Source organism: Miscanthus floridulus, chromosome 8, assembly GCF_019320115.1.
Source record: "Miscanthus floridulus cultivar M001 chromosome 8, ASM1932011v1, whole genome shotgun sequence".
Classification (NCBI taxonomy): domain Eukaryota; kingdom Viridiplantae; phylum Streptophyta; class Magnoliopsida; order Poales; family Poaceae; genus Miscanthus; species Miscanthus floridulus.
The window spans coordinates 66035704-66057849 of record NC_089587.1 but is presented as its reverse complement, the minus strand read 5'-3'; the positions used below and the strand labels follow the sequence as shown (position 1 = coordinate 66057849).

Sequence of the window (22146 nt, the reverse complement as noted above, 5' to 3'; positions counted from 1 at the left end):
ATTAAAGTACTCAAAAGAGAATCACAAACCGGAAGAACAATATGAACAAGATGCTTACTTGAATTAGAAGTTGATTACCAGAGAAATTTTAGAAGCAAGCTTAAGAAGAACTTGATTCCGCCAAGTACAAGCCATAGAGAGAGCACCGATAGGTTGAGACACCTCCAAAACTCTTTCCTCTCACTCTATCTCTCTATCTCTAATGCAAGACTAGATCCTATCGAGGACTAATCTTCTCTTGATTGCTAGCCTGATCCTGGTGGACATATGAATTAGGGTTTCTGGCTTCTCAGCTCTCAGGATCAAACGAGGCTTATGCCTGGGGGAGAGGTAGGGGCTGGATTATATAGCCCTGAGGGTCCAACGTGAGCCCTTGGATCAAACCGACTTAAGCAATGGCCTAAATGCATCCTCAAAGACGGTGGAAAACCGACGTAGGAAGCTAGCTAACAAGTGGGCCCACCAGGGGCCGAGCGGGCTGACAGTGGGGCCAAGCGGCCCCACATGTCATCCTCTAGTCCTCTGCTTCTATGATGTGGCTCCCGGATCCTTCTAGAGTCTTCCCATGTAAGTACCGCGGCGGGATTCCGTGTTTTTCTTTAATGATTAGGTCCACCTTGGCGGTTTTCTGATTAAATCCTGCTGAAAATACAGATTCACCAAAACTCATAGAATTTGTCAATTTAAACCCCTAAGTCTACTTTAGTGATTCATTTATACCCTTATGCATGTTTAATTGATGGATAAAATATGTATGATAATTACCGTCAACACCAACCAAATGAATTTGGAGGTCTCCTTGTGTTGTCATGCTCCCACAATGAATTATAACATGTTATCATCTTGTAGATATCAATAGACCCTTATTTGTGTGGTTATGAATACACCAAAATATCTTAGAGGCTTGGATGTTCTTTCATGACTAGAGGAGTAATCCTAGCTAGATGACGAGCACAATCGAGGGCAGAAAACGGAAAGCCTTGAACGGAGAGGCCAATGGGTCCATGAGCAAATTCTCGAACACTAGCTAGGGGGGTGAAAGGTCCTAATGGCTAGAGGGGGGTGAATAGCCTATTTAAAATTTTTACAACAACACTTAGCAAAGATGTTAGACAATTAAATGGCAAAGCGAGTGTTGCGCTAGCCTACTAAAAATGCAAGACACCTACCATAATTCTAGTGACTACAATCTCTAAGCAAACAATGGCTAAGTCACTACACTAAGTTAGTGTGCTCTCAAAGGCTAACTAAAGAGACACACTAACCATTAGACCCGACATAAGCTTACTCTCAAAACTAATTACACTAAAGAGCGAAGTAACACTAGAAATGTAAATGCAAGGTAGGGGATGTGATGATTATACCGACGTGTCGAGGATAGAGCCAATCACAATATGATGGAGCCAATCAATCACAATCAATCAATGAATACCAAGAAAACCTCGGATAAGGTGACACAAGTTTTTTACCAAGGTTCACTTGCTTGTCGGCAAGCTAGTCCTCATTGTGGCGATTTACTCACTTAGAGGTTCACGCGCTAATTGGCATCACACGTCAAACCCGTAACCGGGTGCCGCACAACCAACACAAGATGAGGATCACACAAGCCATGAGCAATCCACTAGAGTTGCATTTGACGCTCCACCGGGGAAGGCACAAGAACCCCTCACAATCACAATAATCGGAGCTGGAGACAATCACCTTCCTTCACTTGACAATACACCAATCATCGGGCCATCTAGGTGTCGGCAAACACCAAGAGTAACAACAACTCCACCAGCCCAAATCGCCCAACTAGTGCCACAAGATGTTAGAACACTAAGCAATGCACTAGAGGCTCTCCAATCTCACTCAAGATGATGAAATCAAGTGTGCAAGTGAGTGAAGTGGTGTGCTCAGCTCTCAAAGGGTGTATGCAGTTGTTAGAAGTGCTAAGAGAGTGGCCAAGGCCGGCCACCCCTCTATTTATAGGCCCACAAGCAAATAGAGCAGTTACCATTTGGAGTCAACTTATGCGGGGGCACCGGACATGTCGGTGTCGCACCGGACATGGGGTGGTGGTGCCCCTCCAACGGTCATCCAATGGCTAGGGGCACCGGCTAGGGGGTGGTGGTGCCACCCCAAGCCAACCCCCCATTTTCCCTCCTCTCTAGATAAATGGGACAGTGCACCGCCATGGGGTGGCGGTGACCGCGGCGGTGCACCGTTGCACCAGAGGCGGTGCACACCGCCATGTGCGGTGCCAGCCTCCACAAGCTTGCTCTCGGTTGAGTCCAAGTGGGCACTGCCCTAGGGGTGGCGGTGCCACCGGACAAGGGGTGGCGGTGCCAGCCTCCACAAGCTCGCTCTCGGCTGAGTCCAGGTGGGCACTGCCCTAGGGGTGGCGGTGCCACCAGCTAGGCACCTCCCTCTTGGCCTCCTCTGCCGGTCACCGCCATAGGGGTGGCGATGCACCGGACAGGGGGTGGTGGTGCCCCCGTGGTAGCACCCCGAGCCCGGCTACGCCTCCTTCTCTTCACCTTTTTCACCACCTTTGCAAATGTGCTAACACTCCAAGTGTTTCACCATCACGTGCAAGTGTGTTAGCATTTTCACAATCACTTTTCAAAGGTTAATCACTTCTCACCGATTGTGCACTAGGCCTAAAATGCAATGCAAGTATTCCAACACCTAGTGGACTAGATGATCGAGTTGTCCGATAAGAGCTCCCCTCTTAATAGTATGATCATCTATCCTAAATGTGATCACACTCTCTATAGTGTCTTGATCACCAAAACAAAATGGCCCTTTGGATTTCACCTTTGCCTTGAGCCCATTTGATTTTTCTCTTTCTTCTTTTCCAAGTCCCGGAGCTTGATCATCATCACATGTTCATACCACCACCATGGACTTCATTTCATGTGGCCATCTCCCTCGATGAGTGCCACTTAGCTCCTTCACTTGGGTTAGAACATCCTATCTAGTCACACACTTAGATGCAAGGATTAGTTCAAATAGGTTTCATCAATTAGCCAAAACCAAACTAGGGCTTTCAGGGGGCATACTCTCCGCCCTAGTTGGGTGGATATATATACATATATGTGTGTAAGAAAAAAACTTACCTATCTGGTTGAGAAACGGTCATCGCTCGCACTGCATTTGGCCTTCTCGATTGCAATCACCCTGACACTCGTAATGTTTTCGACCATAGGAGCATGGGGGCGTATATGCCATAGGGGACAACGACGTCTCGATTTCATGGTGTTTACTTGTTATCAAAACGTGTGTTGACGCCACGCCGGCCGCACTGTCCCTATGTGCGGTTTCCCTAGACCTATGGCCTTATCGCCAAGCGATCAAGAATGGTCAAGCCGCTATGGTGAGAGGTTAATATGTAATCATCAACTCTCATTCTTTGTATAGAAAAACTCTAGGTACTTGTATACTGCTTTATTCAATTGTCGCTAGAAAAGTCAGACAAATAGTATTTAGTCTTTTTTGTTCTTATAGTTCGAACTGTGAGTATGGTGTTTGAACTATTTATATATTGCGATTTATGGAAGTTTCGAACTTAATCTTCCAATTGAATACTTGTCATATTATTTAGTGATTGTATATCGAATTGTGTTGTAAATTTTATAATTGTTTATCAAATTAGCACATACTCCCTCCTTTCTAAGTTATAAAACCTCTTGGTTTTTCTATGTTACTGCTTTTGCTATATGTATCGGGATATAGTGTAGTGTATATCTAAGTGCATAGTAAAAGTTTTGTATATACAAAAAAAGCTAAAATATTTTTATTATTTATAATAGAGGAAGTAGTTTTTATCGTTTTTTTGTGCGGTATACCCTCCAAGAGAGAGGGTGTGTGCGACGTTGATGTCTTTCAAAGGAAGGGCCGGTGACACCCGTACGTATCCAGCAAGTCTAGAATACGAGAACACCACCACCGCGTGAATGGGCCAAAAGCCCAAAAATCCTCCTGGTACCTCCCAGCGGTAGGACGGTTATTAGTCCGCCGGGGCCCACCGGGCCTGCTAGCTGAGGCCACCAACGCATGGCCGCATGGGAGTCTTACCTTTTGTATGTCGGGCCGAGAGAGGACCCTGGCCTCTTTTTCTGTTGATGGGCTTTATTTGGTACTTGCAGCTAAGGATGAAAACGGTCAGAAACGGTCGAAAAACTCCTAAATTGTTTTCTACTTTTACATTTGAAATACGAAAACGAAAGCGAAAATGGTAAAACCGGACACAAAAACGAACGCGAACTTACGAATTATCGAGAATTTCGAAAACGAACCAATTCAAGCGGATTTATGTCGAACACGGTCAATATACGAAAACTCAATACGGAATACCGACCCGTAGACCAAGTGCATGACTAAGTGCATACATGATCAAGTTCAAGTGCATATAATAATTAACAAGTGCATATTATAGAAACATGAACTCGAACTGAGTCAGAATAATTTTATTAATCTTTTTAGAATAGATGTAGTATTTTATTTTAAAGATTTATTCAGATTTTTCTTTTGAGTAACAAAGATTTATTCGGCTAATGCAAAAACTATCAAATGATTGACTTTGCAGGTGGGGGTTAAACTGATGAGCTTGATGGGCTATGGTCAAGGTGGGCTTTCGTGTAGATGCTGCTGGTTTCCTGACATTTAGCACCATCTCGTGAGGTGAAGAGAGATGAGGCTGGGCGCCGTCTATAAGAGAGGACAGCTGGACACCGGTAGAAAGAACGCAGCTGCATGGTGAACAATCCGCATTTTCAATTCGGAATATTTCAAATTAAAAGTAGAAAAGTAGAAAACGGTCGAAAAATGTCTAAACCGTTTTCTACTTTTACATTTGAAATACGAAACATCTGAAATGCGAAAGCGAAAACGGTAAAGTCGGACAAGAAAATGCGGATTCGATCGGATTAAATATAAAAAACGATACGATTCGGTTCGGGATATTTCCGTTCCGTTTTCGTCCTTGCTTGCAGTGCGTACATACCCAGCCCAGCCCAGTACGATGCATACCCAAACGTGACTGCGACTTGTGTCCAGGTGCAGGTGCAGATAAATGGGAGGAGCGAGAGGAATATGCCATTGCCATCGTCTCTCTCTTTTTCTCCTTCAATTCATTCACGCGGAGAAGAAAGGAAGGAAGAAAATGACTCGCTATCAAGATGATCTAGCTAGCTATGCGATTGCGAAGCATGTTCTTTGTTCTGACTTTTTCTCTCTCGGATAATAAATAGATAGATATTTTGTGCCGCAAGCTGTGCGTGCAGACTTTTCTTTTTAAAAGCCAGCATTTCATCCGTTTCCACGCATCCTTCAGTAATTCTTGTCACCAAAACCAAAAACTGTCTTATATATCATCGCCTCGTCTATAGAAAAAAAAAGAAGAGCAAGGGATTATCGAATACAAAGATATAGAAAACGATTTTTACTCGAATGACTCTCCAAATAATAATTTAGCGAATAGGTTTTAGAAATGCTCTTGGATATACTCTTATATGTCTTTTTTGTTTTCCAAAAACAGGATCTCGAGTACATATTTAATTTAGCTAGGCTATCCTTAGTGGGAAGTTAATTGTTTCCAACAATGCCATGTAGAGGGTATTGAAATAATGATGAAACAAAATAGCTAGCTCCTGCAATAATGCATGACAATAGGCAAACTGTATTGGAAACATTTAGCCTGTTCAGTTTGCCGGATCAATCAGTCTAGATTGAGTTTGAACCCATGACAAAAGATGTCCGCCAATTTTGCATCACATGACTCGGTCTCAGCGGATGGATGCCTAGTCCAACTCAAGCTGCAATCCATATCAGATCCATCGATGGAGATCCATGCTGCATGGTTGTACAACGTGCCATCTCATCTGATCTGATCAATCACCATGTACATGCTTGCCTTCCTAATCAGGACACTTTCGTTTTAATTCATTTTCATATTGCCGCTATCTGTCTACCACGTATACACGACTACATAACCACCTGCGGGTTTTGTTTTACCACTTCCTCATTCCATTAAAAAAAACATCAGTTTTAGTGAGTCAAAATTTCTTAAATTTGATAGATTTTTATAGAAAATAGCATCGATATTTCACTACAACAAATGCTTTAATCCATGACGGGTTCAGATATTGTCACTAACAATGAATCACCTCTAACAATGCACCAAGGTATAGTGATGGATACATAGCCCAAGGCCCAACCTCTATTCGCGTATATTAAGGAGCAAAAAAAAGGACGAATGCCTCTCGCACCAGCCGCCACAGCCTCCCACCCCAAACAATCCAAACCTGTTAATACATGACAATATTTGAAACCGTCACAAATATTGTTTCATGATGGTTTTTAGCGATCTGTGACGGAATATAACTGTCATGTATTAACAGATTTGTTGTAGTGTTTATATCTCTAACTAAATCTATTATAAAAACACCTTTAATATTCATCTGATGTGAGCATCATAGTATCAGTAATTTTTTATATTTTCTTCAAAGTTGAGACAAATTAACTCCCAAGAAAAAATTAAGAATTGTATATTTTTTTAGTCCGAGGGAGTAGCTTTTGCTTATTTCATTTGTTTATGGCTAATACATTACGTGTGTATTAATGTGCTTCTCTTTCTCCATCCGGACCGGCTGCTTTTCTACGGTCATGTTCCCTCCTCTACCAGCAAATCAAATTAGCACCGCTTTTCTACGCGTAAGCAATGGATCGGCAAAATATGTACTCCACTGTATATATATCAGTGCTTCTAGCCTGAGACATTAGCAACCGATTATCTATTAGAAAAGGGATTAGAATAAAAGAAAAAACAGGACTGGATCGGAGCAGCAAAGAGGGAAGAAGAAGTTTGTGGACAACGAAGAATCTTTTGTACGAGACGTGAAGATTGCTCCAACACAGCACAGCAAATGAATTGAAGCAGCACAGCCGACACAATTGAAAATGGTCTCCCTCAAACCATGCTGTGCATGCCATATATTATTGCTGTTTCCGCCGCCCCTGTTTAATATACACCTTTTTTTGGTCTCTACTACCTCAGTTCCAAAAAATAATAATTTTACGTCATTTCTAGGATTATAAGAAATGGTACCAAAGTAACAACATTTGTATCTCTAAATAATTTAATATAAAATATATGTTATGATTAATAATGTAAAATGATATTTGATATTAGTTGCTTTTCTTTTTGTATATAGTTTATCAGAATTGTGATTGATAGACATTTTTCAGACTTATTTTGTTGGCATACACTCATGCTTCGAGTACTAATTAAGTTTTCTAGCTATTCATAATTAGCTTTGATTATATTTCCTTTTCTTCAACTAGCTAGGATGTATGTTCCAAGGAATATTCTTGCTCATGTCAAAGTGGTTGGCTGATAAACTAATACATAATAGTTAATCCCCAATACGAGTGTTTAAGCACCACTCGCCTCCATCCGTACTTGAGGTATTGGCCGACGGTTGAATCATTTGCTCTTTGCTTATAAGCAACACATCGACGATCACTTGGTGCTTGCATTGCTTTTCTTCTTCTTCTTGGCAGACAAGTTAATTGTTGTTTTTCTGTAAGTTTTTCTTTTTGTAACCGCCAGAAAAATGTAGGTTACATAGATATACATGAGAAAGTGGCAATTTCGTTTACACACATGGTTTTATCGGTCTATTTTAATTTCCTAAGTCACACTTTAAACATGTTTTCATAATAACTAGTTTGCTTATTATCTGCAAGGCTAGCATATAAAAGATGCATCGACTGGATTAACATTTTCTCAAAACGATGTTTATTTTGAGTAAATTTTTAGTACACTGTACAGGGAGACTGTACTATTCTAAAATAAATTTAGGAAAAGCTAAATATGCTCTTGAAGGCTTTGTCTAAACAAAAGTACACGTTATAATTGATGGGATTGGGAAAACCCTATTTCATATCCAGTTTGATGGCTAAGATTGTTGCTTAAACGAGCCTAATTCATCTTCTCTTGGGCCACCCGACCGTTACATACATACCTTCTAATAGGTGATTGGATAGTTGTTGGTTGAAGGTGTATATTAACTATTAGCACCTCTTCACCAACTAATGAACTAGCACGTCCATTTGCTAATAGTTAGCACGCCCATTTGGATCCTCTCCTGGTAATGTTTATCTACTAACTATTATCACTAAAAATGGTTCCAAATAGACCCTAAATGTGCTTTGTTGACAAAGTGAAATAGATTTTTTTTCTTTGCTGCATTGTGCTTGAGTGTAATTTTTGTACGAATCGCAGCATAGACGCAGACGCGCACATATATATATATATATATGGATGTGTACTTGGCTCTCTATGAATGCATAACTTATCTTTACGTGCACACATCCAAAAAAACTGAGAGACAGATCTAGAGCGATGGAGCCCACATTTTTCTAATTTATTCCATGCATGATTTAGTGACACAGTTGTTTTAATGATAGACGATATGCTCATTGACATTGAGGCACCATAGGTGCCTGAGTATCATTTTGTCATGCCAAAAGAGATGATCGTTTTGTGCCGGACCTAGTGGTGATCACTCTACCACCGTGCACCTTGACGGTAAAAAAAATCATTCATATTTGCTGATTTGTCATCGGTGATAGATCCTTTCAGCTTATATATATCCAGAAAGCAGAGTAGAGTGGATAAGGTTATCATACACACTTATCACCATGCATTTCCCTAGGTTTAGATGCAAAGATATATTGTGTGTGGTGAAGTCAAGTGGATGATGATGGAGAACAAGACGAGCATGATTGACATTTGTCACCGGTGATAGCTTATAGCTAGCTAGGGTGAATGATTTGATTACTAGGGTCTTAGCAGGGCGTGACTTGTTAGTAGTGGATAAAGTTAGATTGGTCATATTTGGTAATATGCATGCATGCTTTGCTTAATAATGAAGAGTAAAGTAGTACGTGTTGGTATTTTTCCCGCTTGGTGATCCATGATTGTTTGCGTTTGCTTGGTGGTGTGTTATTTGTTGCATTGGTTGGTTGTTCCAATAAGAGAATCGAAGCGAAGGTACATCACATCATCACATCTATGACTTTGTCGCGGAGCTGGTGGCCTGTTAGGGACGTTGTAAACTTAACGCCATGGATTAATTAGCTAGTCGGTGCCGCAAAGCAACTAACTGATCGAGAGTTACAACTTTTTTATATGTTTATTTATTTATACATATATATATGTATGTACGATGAAAGACGAAGGAGGAGGTGATAAGACAATAGGAGTCGTAGTACAATAGACAAAGATCGTCCTTCTCTGTTTGATAGCGGTCTTACTGTAAAAAAATAAAGAATGCAAGGACATGGTAATAGGTAGGAAAACTGAATGAGAGTTGTCAACCGTAAAGCGATAAAGCAACGAACACGTAAGACAGGATTTTTAATTGGCGGGATGGGTCGTTGAATAGGTTTTTCTTTGACAACACACTAGATTTAGATATATTTAAAAAAAGGGAAATATGAATGGGTCATGGAGTAGATTTCTTTGGCAGCATTAAATTTATATTTGGAAAAAATTGGAAGAGACGACAACGATCGTGGTATCCCATCTATAGCAGCATAGGCAATAAGAATAAGGGTTTTGTTCAGCATCCTGACACCTCCTCAAATGGAGCACTTGAGGAGAAGCCTTAAATTATAAAGTGTTGGGTATAGCTTTTCTACCGTCTGTCAGAGGTGGAGCAGAATTATGTCAAATGGGTCCTAAGACTAGACGCCTATTTGATAGAGCTACTCATGCTTCGGATTACACGTGAAAGTTGATTCTATGATAAAAGTGCTTGTCTAACCAGATATTTTGTTACGATAGACAACGACATTACGTGAATTCCGTCCGGCCAGAATCTACTCCATCCGGTGGTGTTACGATATACATACGGGGCATACTCCTACGGCTCAGGCAGTAGATCGAGGGAGCCGAGTCAGCCCTGCCTATCGTGGTGACGCCATCTCGAGGCCTTCTTGTTGACCTGACCGTGTCGTCGTGTCGGCGCCCGCCGCTTACCAATTTTATTTTTTTATTTATATTTTGTCTGTCTGCAATTACTACTACGCACAGTACTAATGATCGTATAAATACATAAATCAAAAATTAAAATGAGATATGCTCCGTACAGGAGAATTTAATACAGTAATTATTATAATTCTAAGTTGCGCGTACAGTATTATTAATTAATTCCAAACCCAAAAAGAAAAAGGGAAGAAGATAGTTGTGCGCGGGCCCCACGGCACTCGAGGCAGGTGGGGCCCAGCGGCGACCAAGGGAGAGCGTTCCTCACCTGCCGTCGTCTTCCTTGCTCGCCTTCCTCCCTCTTTCTTCTCGTTTCTAGACTAGACTTGGCTTGGCTTTGTTGCCTTACCTTGGACTCCCCCTCTCCTCTCCTCTCCTCTCCTGGTGTGCCTGGTGTGCGTGCTTCTGCTACCTAGCTACCTAGCTGGTCCAATCGCTGCGGCCAGAGCCCCCGCGCAAGCTACCGGGGAGGATTCCAGCGCCGTCGAGCAACGGGACTCTAGCGCCCGACACCGAGCACTAGTAGACACCTCCACCACCGGCTTGGTATCTCGGGGTACGGGACGGAGGAGCAGAGAGATCCATCCGCCGAATTGCTTGCAGGCACCCCGTACCGTACCATTGGGATTCCGATTCCAGGATCGATCGCTCGGGGGTGTGCGCGCGGCCGCCCTCCTCGCTCCTCATCCAATCCACACGATTCCGATTGGATTGGAGTTCAGCTACCCTTCGCCCCACGTGCGCAAGCGCTAGCTCCTGCCGCCAACCGCAACCGGCCCACCGCCGCCCTCCCTGCGCCAGGTGGTGCCCAGGTCTAGGAGGTCCTTCGCCGGCGACGAACACCCACCAGGTCCCCTTCTCTTCCCTTCCTTTATGCATTCGGATTCGGATCTGATCTGCTCCAATTCCTTAAAGTTACGAGTAGTAATTTACAAGTGTATTATGCCTGCTACTAACTTGGGTTTTTCCCCTTTTTCATTGGCCCATAACCAATTCCAGCAGACCAACCGCAAGGGCATGTGACAAGCTGCCGCCTGCCTTCGCCACAGGCAATGTGCTCCGACATGGATCAGCGCCACCACCACGCAACCAGGTATTTCAGTTCTCTTCTCTTGCGTCGAGCTTAATCAATCCTCAGCCTCCTCCTCCGGCTTGGCTCAGGTTGCAACCAAACCAATTCATCAGATTAACAAATCCACTTTATTATTACTTTGCTTGCTTCCATGTTTAACTTTCCTCCCCTCCTCAATCAGGTCCAGGTGTATCATTCATGTTACTGGACCGTTTGCAGAATACTCTCCCCTACCTTAGCCTTTTTGCAGAATACTCTCCCCTACCTTAGCCTTTTTATTTTTACCACCACCACCAACAGGCTATGTTATTATACAGCATCTATTTCTTAAGCATATGTCCCTTTTTTTTCCTGAAAACTAGTGTTGCAGAGCTTGAATCTAACTCAATTATTCTCTGGCACTCTATGTGTTGGTAACACTGAATAGGGATATTTTTGTTTCTTTGCCTGCTAACAACTAGCTAAACCTGTACAGCTTTAATTTTTTATTAACAATCCAGTGTAAAAGCACATAGATATGTATGGAGGCCCCCCATCCTCACCCTTTTCCCTTTTGCCCAACACAACAGGGAGGATGCACCAGAGGCTAATGGTTACCATCGCAGTCCCCATGGTGGGGATCATCACGAGCAGAGTCAGGCTGCGGATGCCGATAAGCATATAAATCATCAGTCCACAGATGACAACAATGTTCCCCCCAGCGCTTCAGGCCACAGACAAGGTGGTATCAGCCGTCATGCATCCACATCTTCTGTTGATGACCGCTCCATCAAGTCCGGTGACGATTCTGATGGGGCCGAGAGTACCAATGGCAGAAGCAGTAATACAGAGATCTCATTTCTAGAAAATGAGACAATCTGGATACCACCTCAAGCGGCAGATAAGGAGGATGAGGCCCAGAGTTTTGCTACAAGCATCGCTTATGACGACGACGACGATGATTATAGTGACGGGATAAAGTGGGGCCAGTCAAGTTTCCCATCCCCTGGTAAGCAGCATGACTCCGGCACTAGCAATCATAGGGAGGAACGAGAGAAGGCGATGTTAGAAGCTATGAATGGCCAGCTGAAGATACTTGTCAGTCGGTTTCTCGCATCTGCTGGCATTCCGTCTTCCAACGAAGAGGGTAGCGATAGCTGGCTTGACATCGTCACCTCCCTGTCATGGGAAGCAGCGCTACTTATTAAACCTGATGGTAGCATGGGAAAGGAAATGGACCCTGGCTCTTACATCAAAGTCAAATGCGTAGCATCTGGTACTCGCCGGCAAAGGTGAAGCAATAATTTGTCTTCACATCAATACATAGGAATAGGATTTCTGTTTCTGTTTCAAACTATATCCGTTAACCTGTGGCAATGTTGGTTTGGTTGCAGTGAGGTGTTCAAGGGGTTAGTCTTCAAGAAGAATGCTGCTCATAAGCACATGCCGACAAATTGCCACAATCCTAGGCTTCTACTTCTCAAAGGAGTCCTTGGGCATTCTGATGTCGGTTTGTCATCATTTAATTCAATGGATCAGGTTAGATGCTACATATTTATATATGTATGCAAATATTAAACCTCGGCTTCTGTTTTTTTTTTCACGGAGGAATAATACCTTCTATTTTCTATGCCTCTAACAATCAGGAAAAGGATCTGTTGGAGAGAGCTATTGGTAAAATGATGGAGATATGCAGTCCCAATGTTGTTCTGGTCGAGAAAACTGTTTCACGAAACATTCAAGAACTTCTTCTGAAAGAAGGTGTCACGCTAATTCTTGATATGAAACTCAACCGGCTACAAAGAATTGCACGCTGTACAGGCTCTCCCATAATATCGTTTTCAGAAGTTTTGGATAAACCAAAGCTGAAGCAATGTGACTACTTTCATATCGAAAAATTTATCGAGGAGCACAACAACGCCAGTGAGGGTGGGAAGATGACATCTAAAACATTAATGTTCTTGGAAGGCTTTCCACGTCCACTCGGTTGCACGGTATGTATAGTTCATGCTCATTGTATACTGGAAATAGTCTATTCCATGCGCACTAATACCATTTATTGAATTAGTAGCAAGTCCCAAACTGATTGGTATTCCATACCTTTTGGATTAATATTTACAGTTAGAGTGGTTTTCTTTCTTTTTCAGATACTGCTAAAAGGAACAAACAGTGAAGAATTGAAGAAAGTCAAACAAGTAATGCATTTTACGGTCTTTGCAGCATATCACTTGATCCTTGAAACATCTTTCTTTGAAGATCAAAGGGTTTTTCTAAATGATAAAAGTACCCCAAAAGAAACTTCTGTTACTGCTACAGAAGGGACATCACCAACTGCTTATGATGTTGCTGCTCTTAGTGGTGCTATCCCTAGCTTTCCTTCACATGATGACTCTCCAGCACTTAGACTGTTCCATGCCACTTCTAACAGCTATGCTGATGTGAACAAACCTTTGACATCTCCAAGAAATGTGGATGCATTCAGTTCAGTATCCAGCAGCTCTGCAAATGACCTTGAACAAGGTGCAAGGCTCAATACTACTGAGAGGTTAACATTACCAGTCCAAGGGCCACTAAGGAAATTGTTCGCTGACATGTTACACCAGAATATTTACTTACCTGTTACTTCATTGCAAGAGGCAAATGATAATAGGAAGGAAGTCAGGGCTGAATCCGGTCAAGAAACTGTTAGTAATGGTTTCCATAGGCCAAAGATAGAAGAGTCTGCGGTTTCCATTGAAAATGGGGAGTCCATAAATGATGCCCAGAAACAAGAAATTACTCAAGCGATAATGCCGAGTAGTTCTTCTGTAAGTGGTAAAAATGGAGAATCACCTGTTATGGAAGACAATGGGGCACATAGTACTACAAGTATTGTTATCAAAGAGAAATATGTCGACGATGATCAAACTGATGATGCACTTGATTCTCACAGCATACTGATTTTGATGTCTAGCCAGTGCACGGAAAAGCAGGTTATCTGTGAACAAAGCCATTTAACCCGTATAAAATACTATGGGAGTTTTGATGTGTCCTTGGGGCGATATTTGCAAGACATTCTGCAGAATCAGGTGACACTATTTCATAACCTTCTAGTGTTTTGTTCTTACGTGAAATATCTGTGTTTTGTGTTTGTAATACAATTTGACTCGGTTGCTGGAGGCTCAGCTTTTAATGTTTCCCTTGCAGAAACTGAGTTGCTCCTCATGTGGAGAGCCTCCAGAGTCGCACATGTACTCCTACACGCACCGAAATGGAAATTTGACCGTTCTAGTGAAACGTTTGGTGCCCCAACACCATTTACCAGGTGAATCCGAAGGAAAAATATGGATGTGGACTAGGTGCTCAAGATGTGATCATGAACATGGGGTATCCAAACCAACTCCAAGAGTACTAATATCAGCTGAAGCATGCAACCTCTCGTTTGGGAAATTCCTTGAACTCAGTTTTTCGAGCCACTCTGCAGCAAGAAGGTTATCCATATGTGGACATTTGGTCAACAGGGATTGCTTGCGCTTTTTCGGGTAAACTTCCTGCTAGCCATTAGGGTTTCATATAACAATTCCATGGAAACTACCTTTTTTGCAGTTTGGTGATGAATACTTCCTCATTCTTACTAATTTCAGGTTGGGCTCTAAAGTTGCTATGTTCCGGTACTCATCAGTTGAAATTTACGCTACCTGCAAACCACAACCTACTCTCCAGTTCATCAACCCCATCAGACAGGATTGGTTTGAAGGACAAAGGAGAAATGTATGGTTCATTCTCTTGACTGTTTTTTTCATTACTTATCTTCAGTTATTGTACAATGGTGCCTGACGATTATGCTCCATCTCTCAAGATTCATGCTAAAGGTATGGCACTTTTCTCTGGGGTTGCAAGATTTCTACAAAACTTGAAGAATGAACATCCTGATGCAATAACATTAGCAATCAATTGTGGCCTCGCACTCCCTGTTAAGGACTTCACTGAACTAGAAGAGTTGTTGATAAAAGAAAAGGCCCAGTTTGAGGTGGGTATATGCATTCTATTTGCCTCGGTGTTTGTTCTGTTTATTATTGTTGATTGAATTTTTATATCTGTGTTGTCCTGCAGAGTTCTGTGGACAAGGCCGCTGATCAAAATGGGATACTCTCGTCGTCTGTGCATGAACTATTGAATATAAATTGGTACTATCAGGACCTTCTACTTAAGCTTTACATTTGGGACCACCGTCTACATCAATTATTCTACTGTAAATCTGTCCAACTAGAAAGTGTTGCTAATTACAAGAATCCTGCTGACACTATTGATGGGATCTATGGCGATAACTCTGGTATTGATAAAAAAATCAGTGAATCTACATATGACAAAACTACAAAAGCTTTGGGGGTAGCCAGTACCACGGAGTCTGCAAGTAACAAACTTGATCCTCAATCATGTGATGCTGCAGCACCCTTGCTTGATGAAAGCCAGGAAGCTGGGCACTCGGAACTAACTTGCAATGGAGGTAGTAAAGCTGAAGAATCATCCATTGCTCATGGTCAAATAAAGGTAGATGGCACAATAGAAAGCACAAATGATCCTTGTTCCGAAATATCCAATGATAATGAGGTCCAGGTCAATGACACAGTAGCAGATCCAATACCCATGGAACAGGAGCCTTGTAGCACTCCCCAACAGTTCAAATATCCTTATTGGGATGAAAGGGAAAGGTGGATTTGGAATTCAATTGCCAAGTCTCAATTGGCTTACAGGAATGACATTCAAATTGGATATTTGGAAAAGTTTGAACTCATTAACAATTATTTGCCACATTATCTTCCTCCCTTGTTTGAACAACATGACAAGGCATACGCTCCGCAGTTTGCGGTAGGTCCAGGTGGTAATATTTTGTGCATAATGGAAGATGAGATATCCAGCATAATAGCTCGTGCTCTTGCCATATCTGATGAACGCCGCCATTTGATAGATTTAAAATTTGAGAATGGAATGGATTATTCCAAGGGAGAGCATGCTAAAGCAATGGAGAAATCTTATAGTTTTCTGTCTGAAAATTCTTTCAGCTCGTCGTCATGGTCATCTACAGATTCTGAAGCAAGCTTGTCATCTGTGTCTTCATTTTCATCTGATGACTTTTCTGGTTATGATAGCTCATCTTTATTGTCCCCGATGCATCCAGAAATGACTGTGAACGGGAAAGTGACTCTCAGAGGCAAATATTCGGTCACTGTTGTATATGACAATCAATTCTTTGCACTCCGAAAAAAGTGTTGCCCATCCGAGCTTGCATATATTACTTCCTTAAGCCGCTGCAAGAAGTGGAATGCTCAAGGTGGAAAGAGCAAGGCCTATTTTGCAAAGACGACAGATGACAGGTTCATCATAAAGCAAATCAAGAAAACAGAGTTCGAGTCATTTATTACATTTGCCCCTGATTACTTTAAGCATGTTTACCATTCTCTGGACACTGGAAGCCAAACTTGCCTTGCCAAGATATTAGGAATCTATCAGGTAGTTATATCAAGAGCTCGAGTTTGATTTCGATTCATTTTCCTGCTTTTTTTTTCATGTGGACTCACTTGCCTGTTTCAGGTTAAGCAAATTAGGCATGGCAAAGAGGTAAAGATCGACTTGATGGTGATGGAAAATCTTCTCTTTGGCCACAATATTTCACGAATTTATGACCTCAAAGGTGCTACTTTTTCGCGACGCGTCACTGACTCAAATGATCATGATACTGTTTACCTGGACCAAAATTATGTTGAGGACATGGGTTTTTCTCCAATCTATATTGGTGGAAGAACAAAGCATCTTTTGCAGCGCGCAATCTGGAATGACACAGCTTTCCTCACTGTAAGCATAAAACACATCTTTGCCACAGTTACTGGCAGTTATGTTTTTTCAATGATAACATTTGTGAACATAATTATTGTACTTGCAGTCAGTGAATGTCATGGACTATTCTCTACTTGTGGGAGTGGACAAAGAGAAGCACGAACTTGTGTTTGGCATCATTGATTATCTGAGGCAATATACTTGGGACAAACAACTGGAGACATGGGTGAAGACTTCTCTGGTAGTACCCAAGAATGTTTCACCAACTGTTATTTCCCCCAAGGAATACAAGAAAAGGTTTAGGAAGTTCATGGCGAAGTACTTCCTGTCAGTTCCAGACACATGGAGTCCTGATAATTCTTCTAAGCAATGCAAATCCCTTGGTCAGAGCAATCACAACTTGGCGGAAGTCCAGAATGGTGATAACCTGCTTCAGCACCTAAATGAAACTGAGGGGTGTACCTAATCCTGTGCAGGACTTCCTGGCAGTTTTGTTGAAGTCTATCCCATTGTTGTTTGGCTACTTTTCACTTTGTAAAATGGTGTACATAGGAGGACCTCACTGTTAATCTATCCAAAAGTTTGCGGTTTTTAGGCAAATTGTTGGGCAAGTGAGGTCTACATGACGTGTACCTATACAAATGTTCATTGTTAATTTCATAATTATTATAGTGAAATTAAGAATTCATATGATCATTTTTTGGACGTACCACTTGTGTGACTGAAGCAGTCTATTCTTCACTTATGACTAACTGTCCAAGATAGACATTTCCCACCTCTATTGAAATTAGGTCAATTTTAGTATTATGTTGTACTATGTACCCCCAGTGTACTTGCTGGGATCTGAAAGCGGCGCCGTATAAAAGCCTGCCCTCTGATCTTGTTGCACACAGCACAATACAGATTTTGTGTTTGATGGATACTGTCCAGTTTCGGTATGCCCCCTTTCACTTCTTTTTGGTTCTCCACAATGTACAGCTTTTTCAGATCTGGTATAGAACATATTGCAAGCTACTCTGTATTTTCTTTTATAAACGGAGTTCCATTGTTACTTAGAATGGGTAATTAAGTTTAATTGTTCTGTTTCTGGAATTTCACTCAATATGCATGTATGCCCTGAAACCATTTTTATACGCATTTATGCCTTTTTTTATTTTTCAGATATCTTCCCTGTAGATGAGGTTCTGCATCAGGCAGTACAGGCCTGGTGATGTGCCTACTGATTGCTGTTCTATGTGCTAATTTATTGCTATACAGGTATGCCTGGACCATTGATGAGGTAATTTTTTTGTGACAATTCATGACTGAGTACAAACTTCACTGATCAGTTCAGTACTTAATTATATGCTACTTTCCCTTCTTGAGCCAAAGCACATTATCATCTAAGTTGGAGCTTGTAATATAATTTTTGCTTGACCAGATAACTGATACCAAGAACTTTTCTTCTGTTGGCTCAGCAGGTTGACTGAATATTAACCTGACCTTTTTCTAATCAATCAGTATTTTGATTTTTCAGTTCAGTGTGAATTCATGATGAGCAGCTTATATTTTGGTCAAGCGATTCTGATTGCTGCTTTAAGAGGTGATCATTGTGTCTGTTTGAGGAAGAGATTGGATTTGGTGGGCTGATGAAGCTCAGCTTTTCCCACCAGAGGCAGAGCCCTAACCCAAAGTATGGAATATGGATTGCCCTGCTGCTTACCGTGATATCGCTTGCTTTTGGCCCTGCAAGGCAGCTCAATCAATTTGGCATTGCAAACTTTGCCGGCAGTGGTTCTCTTCATAAGATTGAGGTCCAGAGGATGATTCTGGCTCAAAAGACGTTCACAAAGTGATCATTCTGTTCCAATTCCAGAAGGCTGTTCCTCATGATTATACAACCAAATGGTGACTGGGGTCAGATATCAAAGAGAAGCATCACAAGAAAAGAATCTCACAAAAGCGGCCACAAAGGTACCATCCCTCCCTTAGGTCGTTTGTTCATCTTCTCTGTTTTGTTAAAACGACAACCATCCCTCCCTTAGGCCGTTTGTTCATCTTCTCTGTTTTATTAAAATGACCGGTCTTTTTTGTACCATTCACCATATTCTTGGGCTGGTGGGAAGCGACGATACGGTTCAATGGACGAAAGCATAAGCCTACCACCAAAAACAAAACGAACAAGCAAAAAAGAATAAGAACAGAAAAGTCTAGTTTCTTCTTCCTTTTTGTCTCCCATATATGTCCAACAAGTTGGCCGCACCACCACAGTGCTTTCCCAGTTATAGAAAAGGGCGAAGAGTTGGTTTTCCTTTTTCGGAGGTCTGATTGGTGGCACTCGCGGATTCTCCTTTTCAGCATCAGCTGTGATATTATTACCATATATATATAACTATATACTATAACTAAAAGTACGTCTAAATCTGAAGTATATTATGTTGAAAAGAATGCTAGAGATATGTTCTGGTTCTGATTCTGACAATAGGCAGGCACAATAGGAAGTGGCAGTACCGCCGTTGATTGGGAAGCATACAAAGAGGATGATGATTCTGCTGCTACATGCATGACTTAAAGTATGGACACCCTACTAGAGTGGTTGCTAGCTTGCTAAGCTAGCTAGAGAGTAAACAGCACGTACTGCACTGCACTGCACTTAACGAGAGAAGGGGAGAGGAAAACAAATTAAACAAACAAACAAAAAGCACCTTTTCTTGGGTTGCCTAGATTTGTTAGCCTCTTGTTGGAGTATCTACTAGTACTACTAGGGTGGCATAGAATAGAAGAAGTGGAGCTGCCTGCTGAAACCGTTCCTCTGAACAACTCATCTTGTGATTGTGAAGTTTAATTTTGTTCCAGCTGATAATCTAAGGACGGGAGGAGCTAGCTAGCGATGGCTGCAGAGGTCGGAGAGCATCTTCCTGCCCTCGACGATTTCGTCGAAGAAGTCATCGAGCTCAGCGATGACGGCCTCGGCTCCTGATCGCAGCATCCCAACCCAGCCACTGATGATCTCGGCTCTCTGGCCGAGGCTGTCGCTGATGTCGTCGCGGTAGCCGCCCATGGCAACGACCCTGTCGAAGTCCTGCTTGAGGCCGTCAATGGCAGCCCTGGCTTGGCGGAACTCGTACATCATGATCCCGCCGCCAATGATGCATCCTTCCATCTCCTGGGCGACGCGCTGTCGCAGGTGGGCGACGGAGGCAACGTAGCCACCACCCGAGGCGCGGAGCTGGTGGTGGGTGACGGAAGAGCAGCCGGCGGTGAGGTCGGGGAGGCAGGTGACGGTGCCGGAGACGAGGAGGACGAGGAGGAAGGAGGTGGCGTTGCGCAGCGCGTAGAGGACGCCGCGGAAGCCGTTGAAGGCGTTGAGCTTGAACTCGAGCGGGGAGCGGTCGTCGAGCAGGAGCGAGGCCGGGTCGAGCCTGGCGTCGGCGAGCGCGCGGTTATCCTGGTGGAGCGCGACGGCGTGGCGCCTGGGCGCGGTGATGGCGCGCTGGAGGTGGCGCACGGCCGCGGCGTGGGAGTGGGAGCCGCCGGAGCCGCTGGAGCCGTAGAGCCAGTCGCGGAGCGCGGGGGCGACGCGTGCAGCGGCGGCGCAGTATGCGTCGAGCCCCGCGGCTCCCGCGCGGGCGAGCTGGCAGGCGTCCCACAGGCGGGAGGTCTCGTCCATGTACTCGTCCAGCCAGCTCTCCCCCGGCGGCAGGTGGAGGCGCTGCACCAGGTGGAGTAGCTGCGAGTGCAGCGACCGCAGCAGCGCCGCCACCTGCTGCAGGAAGGCCGCCGATAGGCACGCGTGCTGGCTGCGCTGCAGCGCGTCCAGCCCGTGCGCCATGGAAGAGTAGAACGCGTTCATGCTATTGCTATTGCTGTTCCTGGCTGCTCTGCTCAATGGTGGTGGCGGTGGCTGTGCATGGACAGATAGATGTTGGACAGATGGACTATGGACAGGAGGACACTGGTGCGGTGTGCGCTGAGCCTGCCTCTGCCTGGTCGCTGGGTTTTATAGGCAGGCAGCCGCAGCGCAGGCACACACGACAGACTCCCTGGGCCATCAGAGGAGAGGTGTCAGAGCTGGGAGTGAAAGCAATGCAGGGGAGGGGAGGGACTATGGTAATGGGTAATGATGGGGTGTCTGTTGCGCAGGGGGAACGATGATTGATTCATTTCGATGCTGCTGCACCAGTCTCACTCTCACAGTCTGGCTTCAATCCATGGCTTCCATGCCAGAGTACTCCGTATGCCGGTTGCCAGATGCCCACTGCTTCTTTCTGCTTGGGTGGTCGCCTCGCCCTGTGAGCCAACCTCCGTGCTTCCTTGCTCCCAGTCAAGAACAAGTGATGGCATGCAGGATGAAGGAGCAGAGCAGCCGTCCGGCATCGGAAAACCCAACAGCCTAGTCTACTCTTGGCCTGCAAGGCTGCAACTCTGAATATGAGACGACCATGCGTATCGTATCAGAGATGAGATGAGACGACCGTAGCAGTAGCAGCTGCAATTCACGGCTGGCTGCGCCCTTCATCCCTGCATATACGTATGGTCTCTGAGCTGTGCTGCCTCTCCTCTGTCTGCCCTTGACCCCCTGCCATGTTGGCGTCACAACTCACAAGGCCGGCCATGTTGGAGCCCGTACCATGGCCTCCGTCGCAGCTGCAAAATACTCCGATCCTGCGGTACATACATGCGCTTGTCACCGTTCAGCAAGTATTATACGCGTCTTCGTTTCAGAAATTACTGAGCGTCTAGTCTAGTGTAAAAAGCATCCCCTTCCACGTGAGATTATCTAGATGTCCAGTTCGTCGCTAGTGATGATTAGCAAGAATGTCTGTTTCCAAGACTACCGAGAGGATGAGAAGGAAGAAAGACAGGGTTTCAAAGGCGGGCAGGGAGTACGAGAGATCTGTCTTTGGGGAGAGAGGACACAGGCCCGGTCTCTACTCTCTAGGGGGCTGAGGAGAGTATATTCAGGGAATCCAAGTCCCCATGGCACAGGGCGGGAGGATGATGGATGGCCTGGAAATGGGCATCAGTTTGAGGCTGCGTCGCTGCAACCGGAATGATGGGTTTCCTTGTACCCGTACAAATCTCTCTGGCCGCTACAACGCAAACCGCCTTTTGAGGCAGCCAGCAAGCAGGCACAGACAGCCTCTCCTCTCACCCGGGCCAGGGCCGGGGCTCCCCATCATCCCCAAGAACCAACCGTCAACCCAACCAACCCAGCAATCATGCCTCCTCCTAGCTCCTTGTTACAAGCAGTTTCTATGATGGA

The 22146-nt window shown here is 43.9% G+C and overlaps 2 protein-coding genes across 5 annotated transcripts; one reads left to right on the top strand and one right to left on the bottom strand.

Annotated features, from left to right (window-relative positions):
* Positions 1 to 10337: 10337 nt before the first annotated feature.
* Positions 10338 to 18126, top strand: LOC136476569 (putative 1-phosphatidylinositol-3-phosphate 5-kinase FAB1D). Of its 4 annotated transcripts, none has more exons than XM_066474450.1 (13): positions 10338 to 10886; positions 11036 to 11129; positions 11678 to 12379; positions 12482 to 12626; positions 12734 to 13081; positions 13235 to 14155; positions 14253 to 14608; positions 14711 to 14837; positions 14926 to 15096; positions 15180 to 16577; positions 16659 to 16919; positions 17008 to 17836; positions 18063 to 18126. In XM_066474450.1, exons 2-12 carry the CDS (start codon positions 11089 to 11091, stop codon positions 17365 to 17367), a joined length of 4830 nt encoding a protein of 1609 aa, XP_066330547.1. In that variant the 5' UTR covers positions 10338 to 10886; positions 11036 to 11088; the 3' UTR covers positions 17368 to 17836; positions 18063 to 18126. The 4 variants fall into 4 exon arrangements, with proteins under 4 accessions (XP_066330547.1, XP_066330545.1, XP_066330548.1 ...); XM_066474448.1 differs by having other exon boundaries at positions 11039 to 11129; positions 18063 to 18125; XM_066474451.1 differs by having other exon boundaries at positions 11039 to 11129; positions 14274 to 14608; positions 18063 to 18123.
* Positions 18127 to 18967: 841 nt separating this feature from the next.
* LOC136476570 (uncharacterized) lies at positions 18968 to 21517 on the bottom strand. The gene has a single exon (XM_066474452.1). It carries the CDS (start codon positions 20731 to 20733, stop codon positions 19765 to 19767), a length of 969 nt encoding a protein of 322 aa, XP_066330549.1. The 5' UTR covers positions 20734 to 21517; the 3' UTR covers positions 18968 to 19764.
* Between the last annotated feature and the right edge of the window lie 629 nt (positions 21518 to 22146).

Bases quoted from the DNA above. Each gene is read 5' to 3' on its own strand.
- LOC136476569 (XM_066474450.1), top strand. From the start codon at position 11,089: ATGTGCTCCGACATGGATCAGCGCCACCACCACGCAACCAG. The intron at 13,082-13,234 runs GTATGTATAGTT...TTTCTTTTTCAG, and splicing joins CACGTCCACTCGGTTGCACG to ATACTGCTAAAAGGAACAAA. The intron at 14,156-14,252 runs GTGACACTATTT...CTGGAGGCTCAG, and splicing joins AAGACATTCTGCAGAATCAG to CTTTTAATGTTTCCCTTGCA.
- LOC136476570 (XM_066474452.1), bottom strand. From the start codon at position 20,733: ATGAACGCGTTCTACTCTTCCATGGCGCACGGGCTGGACGCGCTGCAG.